Source organism: Alternaria conjuncta (genome assembly GCF_024043145.1).
Source record: "Alternaria conjuncta strain BMP 0040 chromosome Unknown scaffold_3, whole genome shotgun sequence".
NCBI classification, from domain to species: Eukaryota; Fungi; Ascomycota; class Dothideomycetes; order Pleosporales; family Pleosporaceae; genus Alternaria; species Alternaria conjuncta.
In genome coordinates this window covers 1,246,104-1,263,722 of record NW_026250092.1, presented here as the reverse complement: position 1 = coordinate 1,263,722, position 17,619 = coordinate 1,246,104, and the positions used below count along the sequence as shown (strand labels likewise).

The 17,619-nt window shown below is 54.5% G+C and overlaps 4 protein-coding genes across 4 annotated transcripts; 3 read left to right on the top strand and 1 right to left on the bottom strand.

Moving 5' to 3' along the window:
* Positions 1-485: 485 nt before the first annotated feature.
* On the top strand, positions 486-8,344 carry J4E85_002398 (Type I Iterative PKS; the record flags this gene model as incomplete). The annotated part of the gene is made up of 2 exons (XM_051466676.1): positions 486-531; positions 585-8,344. 2 exons carry the CDS (start codon positions 486-488, stop codon positions 8,342-8,344), a joined length of 7,806 nt encoding a protein of 2,601 aa, XP_051329531.1.
* A 216-nt stretch (positions 8,345-8,560) lies between these two features.
* Positions 8,561-9,756, top strand: J4E85_002397 (uncharacterized protein; the record flags this gene model as incomplete). Its single annotated transcript, XM_051466675.1, has 3 exons — positions 8,561-8,946; positions 9,012-9,460; positions 9,554-9,756. The coding sequence occupies 3 exons, from the start codon at positions 8,561-8,563 to the stop codon at positions 9,754-9,756; spliced, it is 1,038 nt and encodes a 345-aa protein (XP_051329530.1).
* Positions 9,757-14,833: 5,077 nt separating this feature from the next.
* On the bottom strand, positions 14,834-15,238 carry J4E85_002396 (uncharacterized protein; the record flags this gene model as incomplete). The annotated part of the gene is made up of 1 exon (XM_051466674.1): positions 14,834-15,238. One exon carries the CDS (start codon positions 15,236-15,238, stop codon positions 14,834-14,836), a length of 405 nt encoding a protein of 134 aa, XP_051329529.1.
* A 460-nt stretch (positions 15,239-15,698) lies between these two features.
* Positions 15,699-16,795, top strand: J4E85_002395 (uncharacterized protein; the record flags this gene model as incomplete). Its single annotated transcript, XM_051466673.1, has 4 exons — positions 15,699-15,704; positions 15,864-16,142; positions 16,192-16,458; positions 16,511-16,795. The coding sequence occupies 4 exons, from the start codon at positions 15,699-15,701 to the stop codon at positions 16,793-16,795; spliced, it is 837 nt and encodes a 278-aa protein (XP_051329528.1).
* Positions 16,796-17,619: the final 824 nt, after the last annotated feature.

The following is a 17,619-nucleotide window of genomic DNA, read 5'->3' as shown; positions in this document are numbered from 1 at the left end:
TACCGCCAGCTGATCGCCGACTACAATACGTACCCCCACCCGCAGCGGTCTATGATGTTGGCGATACTCACCTTTCGAGCTCATGCGCAAGGGATGGCCTTTCTCCCCCGTATGCTCCCCACATCTGTGCAGAAATGCTGACGGTTTGCATAGCCGGTTTCGGCCGAATTTTGACGGCTAGTAAGCTGACGGGATTCAGCTGCGAAGGCTGTCTTGGCATGGGCTTATCTCGTTCTTTGGTAATGAGGCCTATCGGCGCAACATCAGCGGATTACACACGATCTTCTGCCCGTTCATGTAGCTGATCGATTGTAGAGACCGGAGTGTGGGTTTCCCGAGAGGCAGCCTTGGAATGGATAGGACCATTCAACACATATATCCTCTCAAATTGAAGTGCATTAGCTTGCTTGAACCATTGCAATAGTTCAGTATCGTTTTGCTGTTTGTAGCTTCGCACTTTTACAACAACTATTAGACGATTGAAGATGGCTAGATCAGAAGACCCTGAGCCTATGGCGATAGTCGGGATGGGTATGTGATCGAGCAAAACCTGTATAACATGAGCTTGTGCTGACGCAGTTCAGGTTGCCGCTGGGCTGGAGGCGTCCGTAATCCTACGGACTTGTGGGAACTTTTGCTAAACAAACGCTCCGGCTACCATGATTGGGCGGCGCCACGCTTTTCGGCAGAGGGCTTTTATCATCCGAACCCAGAGAGACCAGGCACCACGGCAGCAAAGGGAGGCTACGTGGTGACTGAAGACCCACGACTATTCGATCCATCTTTCTTCGGGATCTCAGGCCTCGAAGCAGAGACTATCGACCCTTCTCAACGCAAGCTACTGGAAGTGGTGTACGAGTCATTGGAGAGCGCAGGCGAGACGTGGGAAAGTGTTAATGGGACACGCACGGGTGTCTATGTCGCCGATATATCCTACGACAACTCGTATGCGCAGACACGTGACTGGGAGTATGCCAGGCCACATGCTACCACAGGGGTGTGTCACAACATCCTCAGCAACCGCATCAACTACGTGTTCAACTTGCGCGGGCCAAGCGTTACGCTGGACAGTGCCTGCACGTCTGCCATGTACGGACTCCATATGGCGATCCAGGCGATCCGCGATGGAGACTGCGACTCGGCGATTGTGGCGACAGCGAACTACATCATGGATCCAAGCATGCAGATCGCCATGGACAAGTTGGGAGCCCTGTCTGGTACATCCATGAGCCATGCGTTTGATGCCGCAGCTGATGGCTACGCTCGTGGCGAGGGCTTCGCAGCTATTTACGTGAAGAAGCCGCAACAGGCCATGCAGGACGGAAATCCGATTCGTGCACTCGTCCGCGGCAGCGCTATTGGCGCCAACGGTCGCTCCAGCGGGATAACGCACCCAAGTGGGACTGCTCAGGAGGACATCATCCGGAAGGCGTACCACAATGCCGGTAACTTGTCTCCTTCCGAAACCCCATTTCTCGAGTGCCATGGGACGGGCACACGGGTCGGCGATCCACTCGAGGTAGAGGCTGCTGGTAAGGTGTTCGGGCCGGGACGATCCAGCTCAGAGGAGGATCGTTTGTTGATTGGATCCGTCAAGACCAATCTTGGACATACTGAAGGCGCTGCAGCTCTTGCGAGCATCTTCAAAGTCGTACTCGCCCTTGAAGCAGGGGTGATTCCGCCTAGCATCGGTGTGACGACGTTGAACCCCAGGATCGATTTTGACAAGGCCAAAGCCAGGGTCGTTACCGAAGTCATGCCATGGCCAGAAGACAAGCTGCGACGCGCCAGTGTTACGTCTGCTGGATTTGGCGGTTCTATCGGGCACTGCATTCTCGACCACGTGGAAGTCGTGTATCCGGACTATGTCAAGCCGGGTATCGTCAACAGAACCAGACCAGTCAATGGGCATGCGAATGGGCATGCGAACGGCTCGACTCACAGCCATGGGAATGGCTTGGCGGTATCTCAGCCCTCTACGCCTCAACCTCCTACGAAAACTAGAAAAGCAGATGTCAGCACACGTGAACTAGTGCTGTTACCTTTCGCTGCTCACAGCGACACTTCCCTCAATGCCAACATAGACGTACTCGCTCGTGTCATCGATAAACATTCACTAGGAGACGTGGCATACACACTCGCGACGCGACGTTCCAAACTTGCACAGCGGACTTTCCGCATCGTTAGCAAACACGACGTTGCGCAGGGACTGATGAAGAATGTGGAAAAGACCTTCTCAAGTCCGCCCGATGAGTCTCGTCTAGCTTTCGTCTTCACCGGGCAGGGCGCGCAGTGGCATGCCATGGGCGCCCAACTCTTCGACTACAATGTCTTCCGCACGTCAATCGACTATCTGGACCGTGTACTCGAATCTCTACCTGGAGCGCCGTCCTGGAATATTGCAGACATACTTTCTGGAAACTGCGAACCGGACCGCGTGCAGATGCCGGATGTCTCGCAGACAGTCTGCACAGCGGTACAGATCGGTCTCGTTGACCTCCTTGCCTCATGGTCTGTCAGCCCTGCAGGTGTCGTGGGTCACTCCTCTGGCGAGATGGCAGCTGCTTACGCGGCCGGTCGCATTACTGCCGCCGAAGCGATTGCTGCGAGTTTCTTCCGCGGGCAAGCTGTGGCGCAGAATAAGAAGAAGGGCGTCATGCTGGCTGTCAGTCTAGATCGTGAGCAGGCCAGTGAGTACCTTGAGGGGCTCGAGCAATACATCAAGATTGCAGCTGTCAACTCGCCCGGCAGCCTGACGCTCTCTGGAGACGAGGAGGCTGTGAAGCGGCTCGCTACGACCCTCACGCACGACGGCGTCTTCAACCGACTTCTGAAGACGGGTGGAAATGCATATCACTCACATCACATGATTGCGCTTGGCCATGCGTATGAGACACTGCTCACCGATGGCATGGCGTACCTCGAGAAGTCCGGGCTGAAAGACCAGCGCCCAAAGTACCCTCATATCCCTTGGTCTTCGTCGGTCACTCCTTGGAAGAGTCTTGCAGGAGCGAACCTTCCGGTTTCATACTGGAGAGCCAATCTTGAGTCACCCGTCCAATTCTCAGACGCAGTCGCCAGCCTGGCAGGGCAGGAAGAACTCGATGTCAAGGCGTTCGTGGAAATCGGACCGCACCCGGCGCTGAGAAGCCCGCTTGACCAGATTCTAAAGAGCATCGGCAAGCCACTTCCATATGCGTACGCATTGAAGCGAGGAGAAGACAATGCAAGATCTTTGCTACAGCTCGCCGGGTCACTATTTGGTCTCAACGCTAAGATCGACTTGGCTGCCGTGAACGCGGTAGATGCAGGTGCTGGGGCGCTAGAACATGGCACTACCGCTATTGATCTTCCGCCATATCAGTTCACGTACGGACCAGTCGCTTACTATGAGAGCCGGGCTAGCAAGGAATATCGTCTTCGTACCATCCCCAGGCATGACCTTATCGGATCAAGGGTAGCTGGCAACGCGAAACTTCGACCGCAATACCGCAACGTGCTACGTTTGAAAGACCTCCCCTGGTTGAGTGATCATCGTCTGCTGCCCAATGTTGTATTCCCGGCTGCTGGATATATGTGTATGGCAATGGTGGCGGCAACGCAGCTCTACCAGGCAACCGAGGACGCACAGCCAATTCTTGGGCACTCACTTCGCAACGTCAATATCAAGTCAGCGCTGAACATCCCCGAGGATCAGTATGGTATCGAGATCATGCTCAGCCTGGTGCTTGACGATAAAGCTACTGCACAAGAGCCGGCTTGGGTCAGTTTCTCAGTCAGCTCCGTTACACGTGAAACGGAGCAATGGACGGAACACTGCACCGGAATGGTCAAGGTGGACATCTCTGAGCACTCGCAAGTTGAAACGATGAGTGTAGCTTCCGAATCTCGAGCGGTGAATGCGCGCAGCTGGTACAAGAAGTTCGCTGCGATAGGTCTTGGCTACGGCCCTGCATTCCAAGCCTTGTCTGAGATACGCGCCGACCCGACCAAGAATCATGCCGCTGCCAGACTCAATCTACAGACTACGGCGGGCATGGTTAGAGGTGGAGAATCTGAATATGTTATCCATCCCACCTCATTAGACGCCATGATCCAACTTGGCCTCCTCGCATCCCATGGAGGCCAAACGGACAAAACGACGACAGCATTCGTTCCCATTCACTTATCTGAGCTGCGTGTCAAGAGTAATATTGACGAAGCATCGGGTACAGCGGTCGCATACGGCGACTTCATGGGCCTCCGATCTGCGTACCTCCAGCTACAGCTTCAGGATGAGGCAGGCGATGTTCTTGTGGACATTGAGGACCTCCGTTGCGTTAGTTACAGCTTAGAGGCAACGTCTCCAGACAAGACCGGAGCCAGGGGCTTTTCGAGCCCGTTCACACGTATGGTGTACAAGCCAGACTTCGGAAGTCTCAGTAACGAGCAGGCTCGTTTACTATTCCCAACACCGTCGGAGAATGTCACTCAAGGACCAGTGCTTGCTCAGCTCGATAGTATGGCATCGCTCATCGCCATCGACGTGACTGAGACGCTTTTGAATGACACTGACTCAATGGAAATCGATGGTTTGGGAACAACGGATCGCTATATCGCAAAGCTTCGACAGTTGGCCAAGAGAGGTCAAGCTGAGCAGTCGACAGAACTCTCGGCGGAGGATCGCAAGCGACGTCTGCGAGAGGCATATGAAGGCCACGGTCATCTTGTCGAAGTCAGGTGTATGCAGCGGCTTCACGCACACATGGTTGATATCGTGGACAGGCGCAGAAGTGGCGAAGCGGTCCTGGCTGAAGGCGGGCTGCTGACTGACTTTTTTGAGAAGAGCCTGTTCGTAACGGGGGTTCACACTCACTTATCTACTGTTTTCGACTCAATGGCTCATGCCAATCCGAGCCTTCGGATATTGGAACTCAAGGGCGGGAAGGGTCAGACGGCGCGCTTAGTGCTCGAGACGCTCAACAGTGGGAACAGCATCAAGCGATACCGCGACTACACAGTAGCAGATACGAGTGAAGATGCGCTGCAGGCGGCGCGGTCGCAGCTCAGCGATTACGGCGATGTGCACTTTTCGGTGCTGGACATGGAACAAGACACGCTGCCAGCGGGCTTCGAGGCGGCGTACGATGTGGTGTTTGCGTCGCAGGCCGTGCACACGGCTGCATCGGTCGCAAAAGCGTTGCAGACGGCGCGCAAGCTACTCAAGACTGGGGGAAAACTGGTGCTGGCCGAAGTGACGGGCAGCAGTGCGTGGGTCGACATGGTTGGCGGTGCACAAGAAGGATACTGGCACGGCGTGGATGACGGACGCATGCAGCGGCCTTTTCTCGATGTGGCCGGCTGGGACGCGACGCTGCGTTCGGTCGGGTTTACAGGAGCCGAAATCGTGCTGGACGACTATCCCGCGCCTTGGACCCAGTCGAGTGTTGTCGTGGCCGGCGTGGTCGATATGACTGAAAAGGCTGCGAATGCGGCGCGTGTGGCTGTTCAGCCTGTGCATCTTCTCCATAGCACAGCACAACCACCGCCTTTGCTCGCTCAACTAGCCCGTTTGCTGGAATATCGCGGAGAATCGACGACGACGGTACGACTTGACAGCTCAGTCCGTGAATTGCCTGTCGACGCTCGTGTAGTGGCTTTCCTGGATGATGACCATCTATTGCTCGCTGCCGATGAGCGCCAGCTAGAGCTCTTCCAGCACCTTACTCATCACACCAGTAGCATGCTATGGCTCACCTCGACGGGCATGGCAGTTGGCCGTAGTCCCAACGGCGCTATCGCTGGCGGTCTACTACGCACCATCTCAACTGAGGCGCCTACAGGCCGCTTCTGCTCAGTCGATATAGACGCTGACCACTTTGTCCTGGACGATCTGCAGCAGAGTGACGAACTCATTCGCGTCCTGGCCGACTGCGAGCAAGCCTTGCAGCGACCCATTAATAGCGAGACGAGCGAAGATCGCGAATTTGCCTGGCATGGCGTCTGCCTGTGGGTGAGTCGCCTGCTGCCCGAGCCTGCGTTGTCTGCTTATGCGGAGCCTCTCGTTACACCAGCTCTTCATGGCGCTGAGCTTCTACCACTGGATACGCAAGGCCCTGTCCGCGCTGCCTTTGAAACACCGGGTATCCTCAGCTCCTTGTACTTCCGTCCCTACACAGAGCTGCGCAAACAATCCCTGCCATGTGACTACATTGAGGTTAGGGTCACTGCCGTCGGTCTCAACTGGAAGGATCTAGTCTTGGCTACTGGCCGCTTCGACGGCAACAACTTGTCATCTGAGTACGCTGGTATCGTCACTCAGGTCGGCACTGATTCTGCGAGCTCTTTCGCGGTGGGAGACCCAGTCTACGGCCTAGGGAAAGGCCATTTCGGCAACTATGCTCGCGTACCTTCAGCTTTCGCTTGCAAAGTAAGACCTACCGATGATCTTGTTCACATGGCCACCATGCCTGTTGTCTACATGACGGCAGTGTACGCATTCGAACACCTTACCCGTCTGCGACAGGGCCAGAGTGTCTTGATTCAGTCAGCCTCAGGCGGTGTTGGCCTGGCTGCCATCCAATTCGCCCGTGCCAAGGGCGCCCAAGTTTTTGCTATGGCTGGTTCGCAAGAGAAACTGCACTTCCTTGTAAAGACCATTGGCCTGCCCCCTGCGAATGTGTTTTCGGCACGTGAAAAGGCCGAAATGAATCGTGCTGCGGCTGCCACGCGCAACGGGGGCTTCGATGTCATTCTCAGCACTGCTCAGGGTGATATGCTTCATGAGACAGCCAAAGCACTCGCTCCACTCGGCCATATAATCGACATTGGCCGCGCAGACGTCGAGGATGCCCGTGCAATCGGCCTTGAGCTGTTTCAGAAGAGCGCCAGCTTCTCATCTTTCGATCTTGCCCGTGTCGTAGATCGCGACCCTAAACTAGGTGCCGAGCTTATGACCGCGGTGGACGCTCACTACCGTGCGGGGCGCATCAGTCCCATCCAACCTCTGGCTACCTCGGACATCTCCCAACTCCACCAGACGTTGCTGGCTTTCTCCAAAGGCAAACATGTTGGCAAGCTAGTTGTGACATTCGCATCAAACTCACTGGTACGCATGGTACAGGCACCACCAGCCGTCACCTTCGACCCAGCAGCCTGCTACATCATCACTGGTGGACTGAGCGGTCTGGGACGATCTATTATCCAGTGGATGGGTGATCGCGGTGCACGAGAGCTCGTTATCTTGTCCCGCCGTGGTGGGAGCGCGCCCGAAGCGCAGACACTTGTGGACAGGCTCGCCGAATCTGGTATTCGTGTACATCCCGTTGCGTGCGATCTCGGTATTCGAGAGAGTGTCGCAAAAGCCGTTGAGTACGCGTCCACCATTGGCAAACTCAAGGGCATCGTCCACTGCGCTGTTTCCTACCAAGATATCTCTTTCGACAAGGTGACAGCCCCTGGCTGGCAGGATGGCCTCGCCGCGAAGGTACTTGGCACGCAGAACCTACACGACACTACCAAGCACTTGCCGTTGGAATTCTTCGTCATGACCACTTCCATCCTCTCGGTACTGAGCTTCGCGACTCAGGCTGCGTACACGGCCGCCAACAACTTCCAGGACCAGTTCGCACGCTACCGCTGCCGTCTAGGTCTGCCTGCTACGGCTGCCCAGTTTGGCCTTGTCAATGACGTTGGCCACCTGAGCACCGACACCACGACACTGGATTTGATGGCACGCAACAAAGTCCTGACTGAATCTGAAAGCTACTTCCTCCGCCTTCTCGAGCCAGCATTTCTTCCCCCTTCCAATGTACCTGCCACTGACCCCCTCGCCGCCGCTACCTACGTAACGTACATGGATCCGGCACACATGCTCGCAAAAGAGCGCGACGACGCTGAGATGGGTATCCGAAGCGTCGCAACACCTCGCTGGCATGGCGACGCTCGCGTCTCCCATGTAATCCGTGCATTCGAAGATGCTTTGCACCAGGAAGAGAGCGGTGCCGACTCTCCACAAAAGGACACTGCACGCTCATCCACAGCGCAGGTCCGCGACGCATTCGGTGCTGCTGTGCAAAAGGCTCGCAACGCTGCCCCTGGCTCAGATCAACTCGCGTGCCACGCGGAAGCCCTTGCACTCGTCACATCAGCCATATCCAACGCGGTTGCGACTATGCTCTTGCTTGATCCAACGACTGTGAATTGCGCGCGTGCTGTGTCGGACCATGGCGTCGATAGTTTGATCGCAGCCGAGTTACGAAATTGGTTCCACGTTGCGCTGGGGTACAAGGTTGGTATGGTGGATCTATTGGATTCGCGCACGAGTATTGCGGCGTTGGCGGAGCGGATAGTAGGCAGTGTGTAGAGCGATCTCGAGTATAGAATGCCATAGAGAATAGAAAAGAGTTGTGATGATCCTTTGTATTCTTGGCTTCTTCTACGCTACCACGCTAATGTGACCATGGAAGCTTGAATCGGCTAGCGCGCTGATCACCCCCTGGTGTTCGCATGTGATATGCGATGCCCCAGGTTCCTGGAAACCCGTCGTGCAAACATCGTGGGCTCTTTGTTCTGTGGCGCCATGCCTCGTCTAATCACCGCTCGCAATGTGGTCATACTTGTCAATATCGTCCTTCTCACCGCCCTCTTCGTCCATCTGAAGTTCGCGCTCTGGGACAAGACGGCGGCCTCAGCTGGATCGGCCAAGTCGCACCTTCCCGACGAACTCTACGATGAGCAGCAGCCCGACGAGTCATCGCACAACCCGAAAGGGAAGCCGCTAAAAGCAAACGATGGTATCAAAGCGCGTCGGACCGCCGTCGTCGTCGCCAGCCAGAGTTCCGAGAACGCAACGTGGCTCGAGGAGTACTTCCCGCACTGGGAGAAGAATATCTACCATGTCGACGATCCGAGCGCGGAGCTCACGGTGCCGAAGAACAAGGGCCGAGAGAGCATGGTCTATCTGACGTACGCCCCCATCCATACTATCTTTCGTCCCATGTCTGCCATGCTAACGACGGATACGCGCGCAGCTACATAATCGACCACTACGCGTCCCTCCCCGACAACGTCCTCTTCATCCATCCCAACCGCTACCAATGGCACAACGACGACCCCGACTACGACGGCCTCCCCATGCTGCGCCACTTCCAGCTGCCCTACCTCGAGAAAGAAGGCTACGTCAACATCCGCTGCGCCTGGTCCCTCGGCTGCCCCAACGAGATCAAGCCGCTCGCGGAAGCAGGCGAACACAGAGAGGCCGTGCATGCGGGCGGACAGTATAAGAAGGCTTTTGAGAGCCTGTTTCCGGGGGAGAAGGTGCCGGATGCTGTTGGGGTGAGCTGCTGTGCGCAGTTTGCGGCGACGAGGGACAAGATTAGGGAGAGGAGCAAGGAGCAGTATGAGAAGTATCGCGATTGGATTATGGGGACTGAACTGGGGGATGCTATCAGTGGGAGGGTGTTTGAGTACTCCTGGCACAGTAAGTTCACATCCGCTACCCCACCCGTGATGAGGCTCTGCACGCTTTTTGCTTCTTCAAGTGGCGCGGATCATGTGCTAACAAGCTTGATAGTGATCTTCGGCAAGCCTCCCGTTCATTGCCCAACCGCGAAAGAGTGCTACTGCAAGACCTTCGGCCTATGCGACCTGGACTGTCCGGATGCGGGAAGTTGTAAGGGACGATACACTTTGCCGCCCTACTCGAGCCTACCAAAGGGCTGGCCATATGTGGGCTGGGAAGGTCAAGAACGCCAACGCGCTGGCCCTGAGCAGTGATGAGATGTTCGTGGCTTACCTCAAGCTACTGCGTCTCTTTCCGTTGCTTCGGAGGACGAACATCCACGCCCACAGACTGGACCCCGCTGCGTCGCTTCACTATTCCGCTTCCGTTTCTATGGGCCGATTGATTGCATAGCTCCATGCGACGAGGCACATGAGCAATCGAGACGATCAGTCATCCGCGGCTGTACACGTTGCTACGTGCCACGAGGCTCGGAGCCCATTAGTCGGGCGCTCTAAGAGCTGGTGAAGCCATACAATCTCGAGAGGTGCAACAATCTCTATGGACTGACGCGATTTCCCAGCACCGTTTGGACGCAGTCGAAACAACGAGGCACACATCCCTTCGTCGGTATGGGGCCCAACTAGCTGCGAGGACGGCCACTCAAACCTCATTCGAGTAGCCCCCTCGCCATCGGTTCCCGCAATCAGGTTTTCAGTTTCTTCTGCGCCAACCTGGAAGGGCACAATACATCGCGAGGATCGATCACATGAGGAATCGCGTGTAGTTTCTGCCCCATGGCGTACTACGTAGCCCACTATCGGTTAGGTCCATTGGTAGTCTCCTGGATTCTCGGGCTATAACGCACAACGTCTTGTGGAACGGTCCCAACAAATCGCAGATAGCCTCGTATAATCCCGCTTCCCCGATACTTCCACATCATGCGAGTAGGGCCAAGGGCAATCAACATGCATCAAGTCTACATGCCCGAGCCTGTGCCTCAGCATGCATCATTGCGGCACTGGACGTGTAGGGAGTGGTCTCGACCTGTTTTAGAATTAGCCTGGCGGTTGAAGTACTCCAGTTGGATCCTTGAAGGCTCGATGGCAAGGCTGAGCACTTCTCAAGGCGTACATTGATGCGCACGGCATGATAGGGGCCGAAACTTCCCAGCGATGTTGAAGCAACCTTGCAAAGCACATCGACCCGTCAGCTGGTCATCTAGCACCGAGGGGTAGACTCTTAGTTCGCAATTGTGCGGGGTGCCCCCTAGGCTGAGACTACAAGAAAGAGCAAGGTTGTGTGGGTCCGTATACTTGCGCAGAGCCGCACGCTTACGTCAAGCGAAGCTCTACCTATGCGGCTCACTTGGCACAACCCCATCAGCCCGACCCTTATGGCACACAACATATTCGTATTCCAAACGCATGCAACACGGCAAATGATCCTTCCTCATCGGTATGAGTGTAACACATCGTGGCCCCATTCGACCCCGCGCAATATTTATCGGGCCTTCATAGCTTCGGATTTCTCAGCCTGACGAGCCGCAAACGGGAAGAGCAACCAGGGCTTACGCGAAACGTAAGGTTGCTGGCGCTATTACATGAATTAGACTATATCCTAGCGAGGAAATGCGCCCTAGTAACATGCGGCTCTGCGCATGTGGGAGCATTCAAAGCCCGTGCTCTCTGCACATCCAGCGACCGGTACTCCACAGCTGATTTACGCCACCTATCGTTAGCTTGAACCCTTTTTCTTGTCGAGATCTCAAGATCTTGCTTCTTCTTAGCCAATCACTCGTATGGAAATTCGCTCGCGTGCCCTATTTGCCTTATCTCTATACATCTCTATCTCGTTCTATGACGACTTCCCTTGATCGGCTACCTTTTGATCTACTCTTCTGTATCACCTTCGATTTGGATCTCGAGGATATTGTTCATCTCAGCCAAACATGTCGACACTTAAGAGCCGTACTAGACGAAAGGACAGTTGTCAGGCGTGCTGTCGAGGTCAGATGACGCCAAACGGTCAATCTGCTTACGCCAAAAGCTGACGCTGCTTATAGATCAACTATCCCCACACCCAGGAAGCGTCTTTAGCCCGAACAGAGAAGATTACCTACAAGCAAGCCTTTCAGGCTATTTATGACAGAAGAAATGCTTTGTCAACTGCGCACCCGTTCTCGGCTCGCGTTCTGGGCCAAGGGAATAACTTTTTGTATCGACAGGGAACTATATGTATTTTCGACGCTGGGGTGGTCCACGTCACGGATCTCAATTCGCAAACAGAAGCTATTCGTCTCGATCTCCAAGCTATCATTCGGCCTATCTTGGAGTCGAAGTTCAGAGCTTTTGGTAATATCAGCGTACGCTTACTTTACTATGCTGATCGGATCCTCTCTGTGCATGCTATACCAAAGTACAACTCGGATGACAGCCATATATTCGCCATCAACACGGCTGCGAACCTTGCAGATGGACACAGAGTGATCGAATCGGTGCGACTAAGCGAATGCTCTAAGCTTTTTGTTAGACATAATGAGCATTATTTATACTACGGCACACATACTGGAATCGGCGATGACGGTCATCACAAATGGGAGATTGAAGGCATCTCACTCCATGAAGACTTTCGGATAACCGAACGCGAAAGACCAGTACTGCTCGATAAGTTTCACGGATCTGATATCGGCTCCACCATCGCGTTCGAAATCCACAATAATTACTTTTACGCTGTCTCTAACCAGGGTACATTTGAAGTTGAAGAGATCGATTATACTTCCTTCTACCATGTGGTTCGTTTCCCACTGGACAAACCAGATGACGTTCAGAAAGACGAGCGCCTCTTTCGTCGACAGCACAAGCAAGGACCAATTCACGACTCATGGACCGATCTTGCACTACAGCTTGATGAGCGTACAAACGAGACGGTGATTGTGGAGTCGCGTCGAGAATGGGCCCAAGCATCTTCCCGCCAGTCACGCACCTTCTACGTCACTAAGATGGACTTTCAAGAAGAGGACGACACCGAGGAACTATCGGATGAGCTACTTGGGCCTGAGGATGATCTCTTCCTCCCGCTCATAGATTCATCGAACAACCCCCAATGGAAACCAACACCCGATCTCTACAGCTGGAGCCAACACCCCGAGTTCTCCCCCACAGATCCTTCACCCCGTTCCTTCACCCTGTCCCGAACAAAATTCCGAGCCTACAGCTACCCATGCACCTCCTTCGTTGACCTCGTAGAAGACGACCGGTGCTGCCCAGACGCCTCTTCAACACCGTGCTTCAGACTGCGAATAGGGTCACGCCGCGAACTAGGCCTCTCCTTCACTTCCAATCACAACGGCACCAGCAACAGCAAAGGAAAAGCCCCCGTCGACGACAACAAGCCTTTTTTCCTCGACACCCAAACACGCTATCGCCAGTCGCCCGTCCGCATGTGGCCCCCTCCCTCATCGCGCTGTCCCTGCTCAGCGCGCCTCCACAGGATACTCAACCCAACCCTGCCAACCACTACCACATCTTCTTCCACCACACGCAGCGTAACCGGTGTTCTCGACTCCCAACGCCTAGTCTTCATGATCAAACCAGGGCGCTCTTACGGCTCCAGCGAAGACAACACATCAGGCAGCATCGTGGTCATAGATTTCTGCCGTCCGCTCACGGCTACAGGGCCGACACCCTCAGCATCAAGCTCATCGTCACTAGCACTGCGGCCATCGTCGCTGGCACGCTGCGATAGTAAGATGGGCGATGAGTTGGTGACGCCAAAGAAGTGTGTTGACCCGTTGGAATGGCATTGGTCGGATGATTCAAAGGGGCGCTGTAGGCGAGGCACGTGTCAGTGAGTGGTTGGGGAGAGTTTGCCGTGGCCTTTTGCAATTGGTAAAAGGTAGCAAGCAAAAGGTCATGAGTGAAAGAGTGAGGCGGACGATAGAGAGGGAAGTTCGCAGTTCGGTGCATCTGTGTTGAGCCTCACAGTAGGCAGATGGTGCGCAGACCAGGTTTGTATCGGTTGACTCGGGGTTTCTAGTATGGGTTTCTTTGCCTTGCTGCACGTTCTTATACGATGCATGTTATATGTTTGTGCATATGCACGCCCTTTGATCTTCTCGGGCTCGTTTGGGGTGTTTCCGGTGAAGGACCCCGCACGAGGCTGCGTGGAGGAGATAAGGGTTGCGAGCACGCCATTGTTGTTTGGTAGTTAAATGTCTGTTGTTCGTCCTTGTATTTATCATCTCAATGCTCATACTTTTCCTATATGTATTACAACAGCGTGGTAATGTGATGGGTACAATGCTTCCTTGGGCTCTACAAGCTGGTAGGATTGGACACACATAACCATGCACACGCGCTCGGTTAGGAACATCACAAGATATTGGTTTGACTCATGGAGGAACACTTCTGAGCTTGAAGTATGTCACATACGCGGAGATGTATCAATCTCTAACTTCTTACGTGACAAATTCTCACGATCGCAAGGCTTGTCAAAGCGTTTACCACCGAAGCCGTAAAGCAAGACAATCATGCAAGTCCCCCATCCATGCGCAAACCCACAAGCAATGTAGCCTTCCTGTGAGAGCATAGCAGGAGCGAAGCGCGACAATCGATAACGCATACGGTGTTGGACAAAGTGTCTTGATTGGTCTATACTATATGCCGCATCCGCATGCGTAGTCCATCTAAAAAGAAATGCTGGCAATGCCCAAAGCGCTCGTTTGCTATTAAGTCTAGACTCGAGGATCGCGACATGTGAAATGGGAAAAAGAAATGATGAAAAAAGTGACGGTGTGATGTTTGTTTCGCCGTGGAACTCCAAGCTATGAGATAAATGATGTATGGGGGAGCTCGGTTTCTCCAAGATGTGCCTGGGCAATGACACAAAGGGTGGCCACTGTATTCTGACAGCACAAAATACAGTGGATTACTCAACGTGTCTGATACCCAAAGTACAACTGTCAAGATACGAGCTCCGTAGTAGAAAAAGGTGCAAAGTGGACAGAACAGCCTAGTCGGTCCGATAGTGGAGAAGTATGTACAATCGAAATGAAGTAGCCGCGGTAGGAATATCGGGCAGTATAGTCGGTAAACGCAGCACCGGTACGTTCTTCACCGCAGACTCGAGCGAAAGGTATGGCGAAGAATGTTTCCGGTGAGAATGGTGGAGTGATGACCTCGCGAAGTTTGAAGACTTTGATGGACAGACCCACTCCGTTGGAAGCATGCACATGTAAAGTAGACCGCTCACGGCCGACTTTGACCGGCAAAATGTTTTCGCGGTGTGCATGGCCTTGTCGCGGTGGTGGTTGTCATGATACGACGGATCTGTAGCCAAGTCCTATGGAAATTATAGTTCCATTCCGTCGAGATCTCGCATCACACACGCCATCTGTGCCCGTTTCGCAGCCTCAGCAAGCAGCGCAGCCTGGTTGAGGTAGTTTGTCGTCTCAGCAGCCGTCTGGCCAGCTCCCGACCTGTTCGGTTGGTACTCGAAGCTATTTTGCCGTTGGGCCTGCATGCGAGGCTGCTGCTGCAACTGTTGCGACTGCTGGTTCAGGGAGCCAAAGTACTGGTGGTTCTGGGGGCTCGTGGACGGCGAGACAGGCGGTGCAGATTGCGTCGAAGAACGTGAGGAGGCGTGGCTTGAGGCGGAGGTGCTGGTGTAGCTTGCGGCTGGGGTGCTGGAGGACTGGAGGGCAGAGAAGGCGGGTCGGCTGGGGGCTCCGTAGTGTTGTTGCGAGTAGTTGGACATGGCTGCGGGAATGGCTGGTAGGGTCGTGGTGGAGTCTTCGAAGTCTTCGATGAAGGCGAGGAGAGCAGAGGAGTGCAAAGGGTGTAGACAGTGGGTGAGGCGAGGGTATGGGTAAAGTAAATATGGACCCGTGGTAGCTCGATATTACCCTGTATTGGCGATCTTCTGCGCGTCACCCGGAACAATCCCAGCGAATTCGTCTAGACGTGTGCAATAAAGGCTGAAGTCGGGACAAGGTGAGGCAAAGCAGGATACAGGCAAAAGGAAGGTGGAATCGCCTGCAAGATAGGCACCACAATCCATGGCTTTACTTGGACCGCGGCTCAGACTGCTAGCTCGTGAATTTCGTCACAGGCCAATCTGATCTGCCGACGCTTGCCATCGCATCGAGACGCCAGGTCTCTTTAGTTTTACGCGGATTGCCTCTTGCAGGCAAAGCATTACTCGCCCTACTCGCAACATGCCCGTAAGTCCTCGTTGAACCTTCCCCAGACTCGCCTACTGACATGGGCAGCTCGTTTTAATTTCAGGTTCCACCTTCCCCTCCATGCTTTTCCCCCCGCCATTGAGCTAACCCACAAACGAAGGCTTCCCTTCCGCGGGCAAGACCACCAGAGCCCTCCAGCTAAAAGACTACTTCGAGGCCAAGATCGCCAGTTCGCCTCCTGATGCGCGCACTTCCCGCCTAAAAGTCCATCTCATCAACGACCAGTCGCTGGGCGTGTCGCGCGCCGTCTACCATACCGCCAAAGCCGAGAAGGATGCACGTGCGGAAGAATATTCCGCCGTCAAGAGAGTCCTGTCGCGCGATGACATCGTTATCGCCGATGGCTTAAACTACATCAAGGGCTTCCGCTACCAGCTGTATTGCGAGGCCAAGGCCCTACAGACTCCAAGCTGCGTTGTCAGTGTACCGTGTGCGCAGATGGGATGCATGACTGACAGTCCTAGAGCTGCACATAGGCACGCCCGCCGACCGATGTCGCGAGAACAACAAGAAGCTCTTGGCGGATAAAGAGGTCGATGGCGGCTATGAGGAGGAAGATTTTGAGAACCTCATCTTCCGGTACGAGGAGCCCAATGGCATGACGCGATGGGATAGTCCACTGTTCATCGTCGTCGAGGAGGACGAGAAGCCGCCGTGCGACCAGATATGGGACACCATAGTCAGCAGCGATGGCAAGATGAAGACTGTCAAGCCGAACCTCGCGACCGTGCTGGTGCGTACTCCCGTTATCCTAACGTGTCGAGATGCCGTCTAACACGCAGTAGAAACCAGCGACAGAGCAGAACTACCTCTACGAGCTCGACAAGACGACCTCCGATATCCTCGCCCAGATAATGGTGTACCAGAAAGACCACCCAGGTGAAGGGGGTGGAGAGATAGCCGTTGCCGATGTCGAGAAGCCCATCGAGCTCCCTGCGACGCCAATGACCCTCCCGCAACTCCAGCGCATTCGCCGCCAATTCATCACCCTGAATCGTCAACACAGCTTCTCCAAAGCACGCATAAAGGAGGTCTTTGTCGACTACCTCAACGCCGAGTTCCTGCGCTAGACTGGCGATGTCGGAGCTATGTGGAGCAATGTGTCTTCGGATATGCTTTTATGCATCGCGACAAGGGAATTTCAAGGGACGAACGGAGAGACTGGATGTAGACAGCTCAGCGGATACCGAGATGTTGGCACAATTCTCGAACGTTCTCCCAGCGACGACGCATACCACCTCTCCGAATTCTCCCGACCAGACAATACCCCTCAACACCAGCTGTACGCCATAACCACGTTCGCAACGATGATTGGCATCCCAGTCCCTGCACTTGCAACAACATGGTGTGATCCAGTGACCAGTCTACCCACCCCGCATTTCCAACGCCCACGCGCTACTTGCTACAAAGGGCCGACCCATTACCACCATCAGGATAAGGACGAAGCCTGTCGGACCTGTCAGGAGGCAGCGATAGAAACTTTCTCAGTCTATTTTTGTGATTGGCTACAACACTCCGATTAGCTCCAACCCCCTCAATACGAGTGTAGAATATGTACATCATGGGGAACAGATCGCGATGTATGACGTGTGCGTAGACTCCGATCGGGAAAGCCAGCCAAGTCCCTTCCCGTCGATCATGACGCTGTGCATCGTGATGTCTTGCCAAAATCCCTTCTCACGAGTATGGGCAGTCAGCAGTCAAACTGAGCTGAGCTGAGCTGATTCTACTCAGACGCCCCATTACGTGCCATATACTAAGTCATCTCTTTACACCCATCCCTAGCGCTACGCCACACCATCTGCCCCAACTGCCGTTATCATTTCAGGTTCTCCCAGGTGCCAAAGCCATGGCGTCAATAGGCGTCTTGTCTCAAGCACACACCGATTACGCA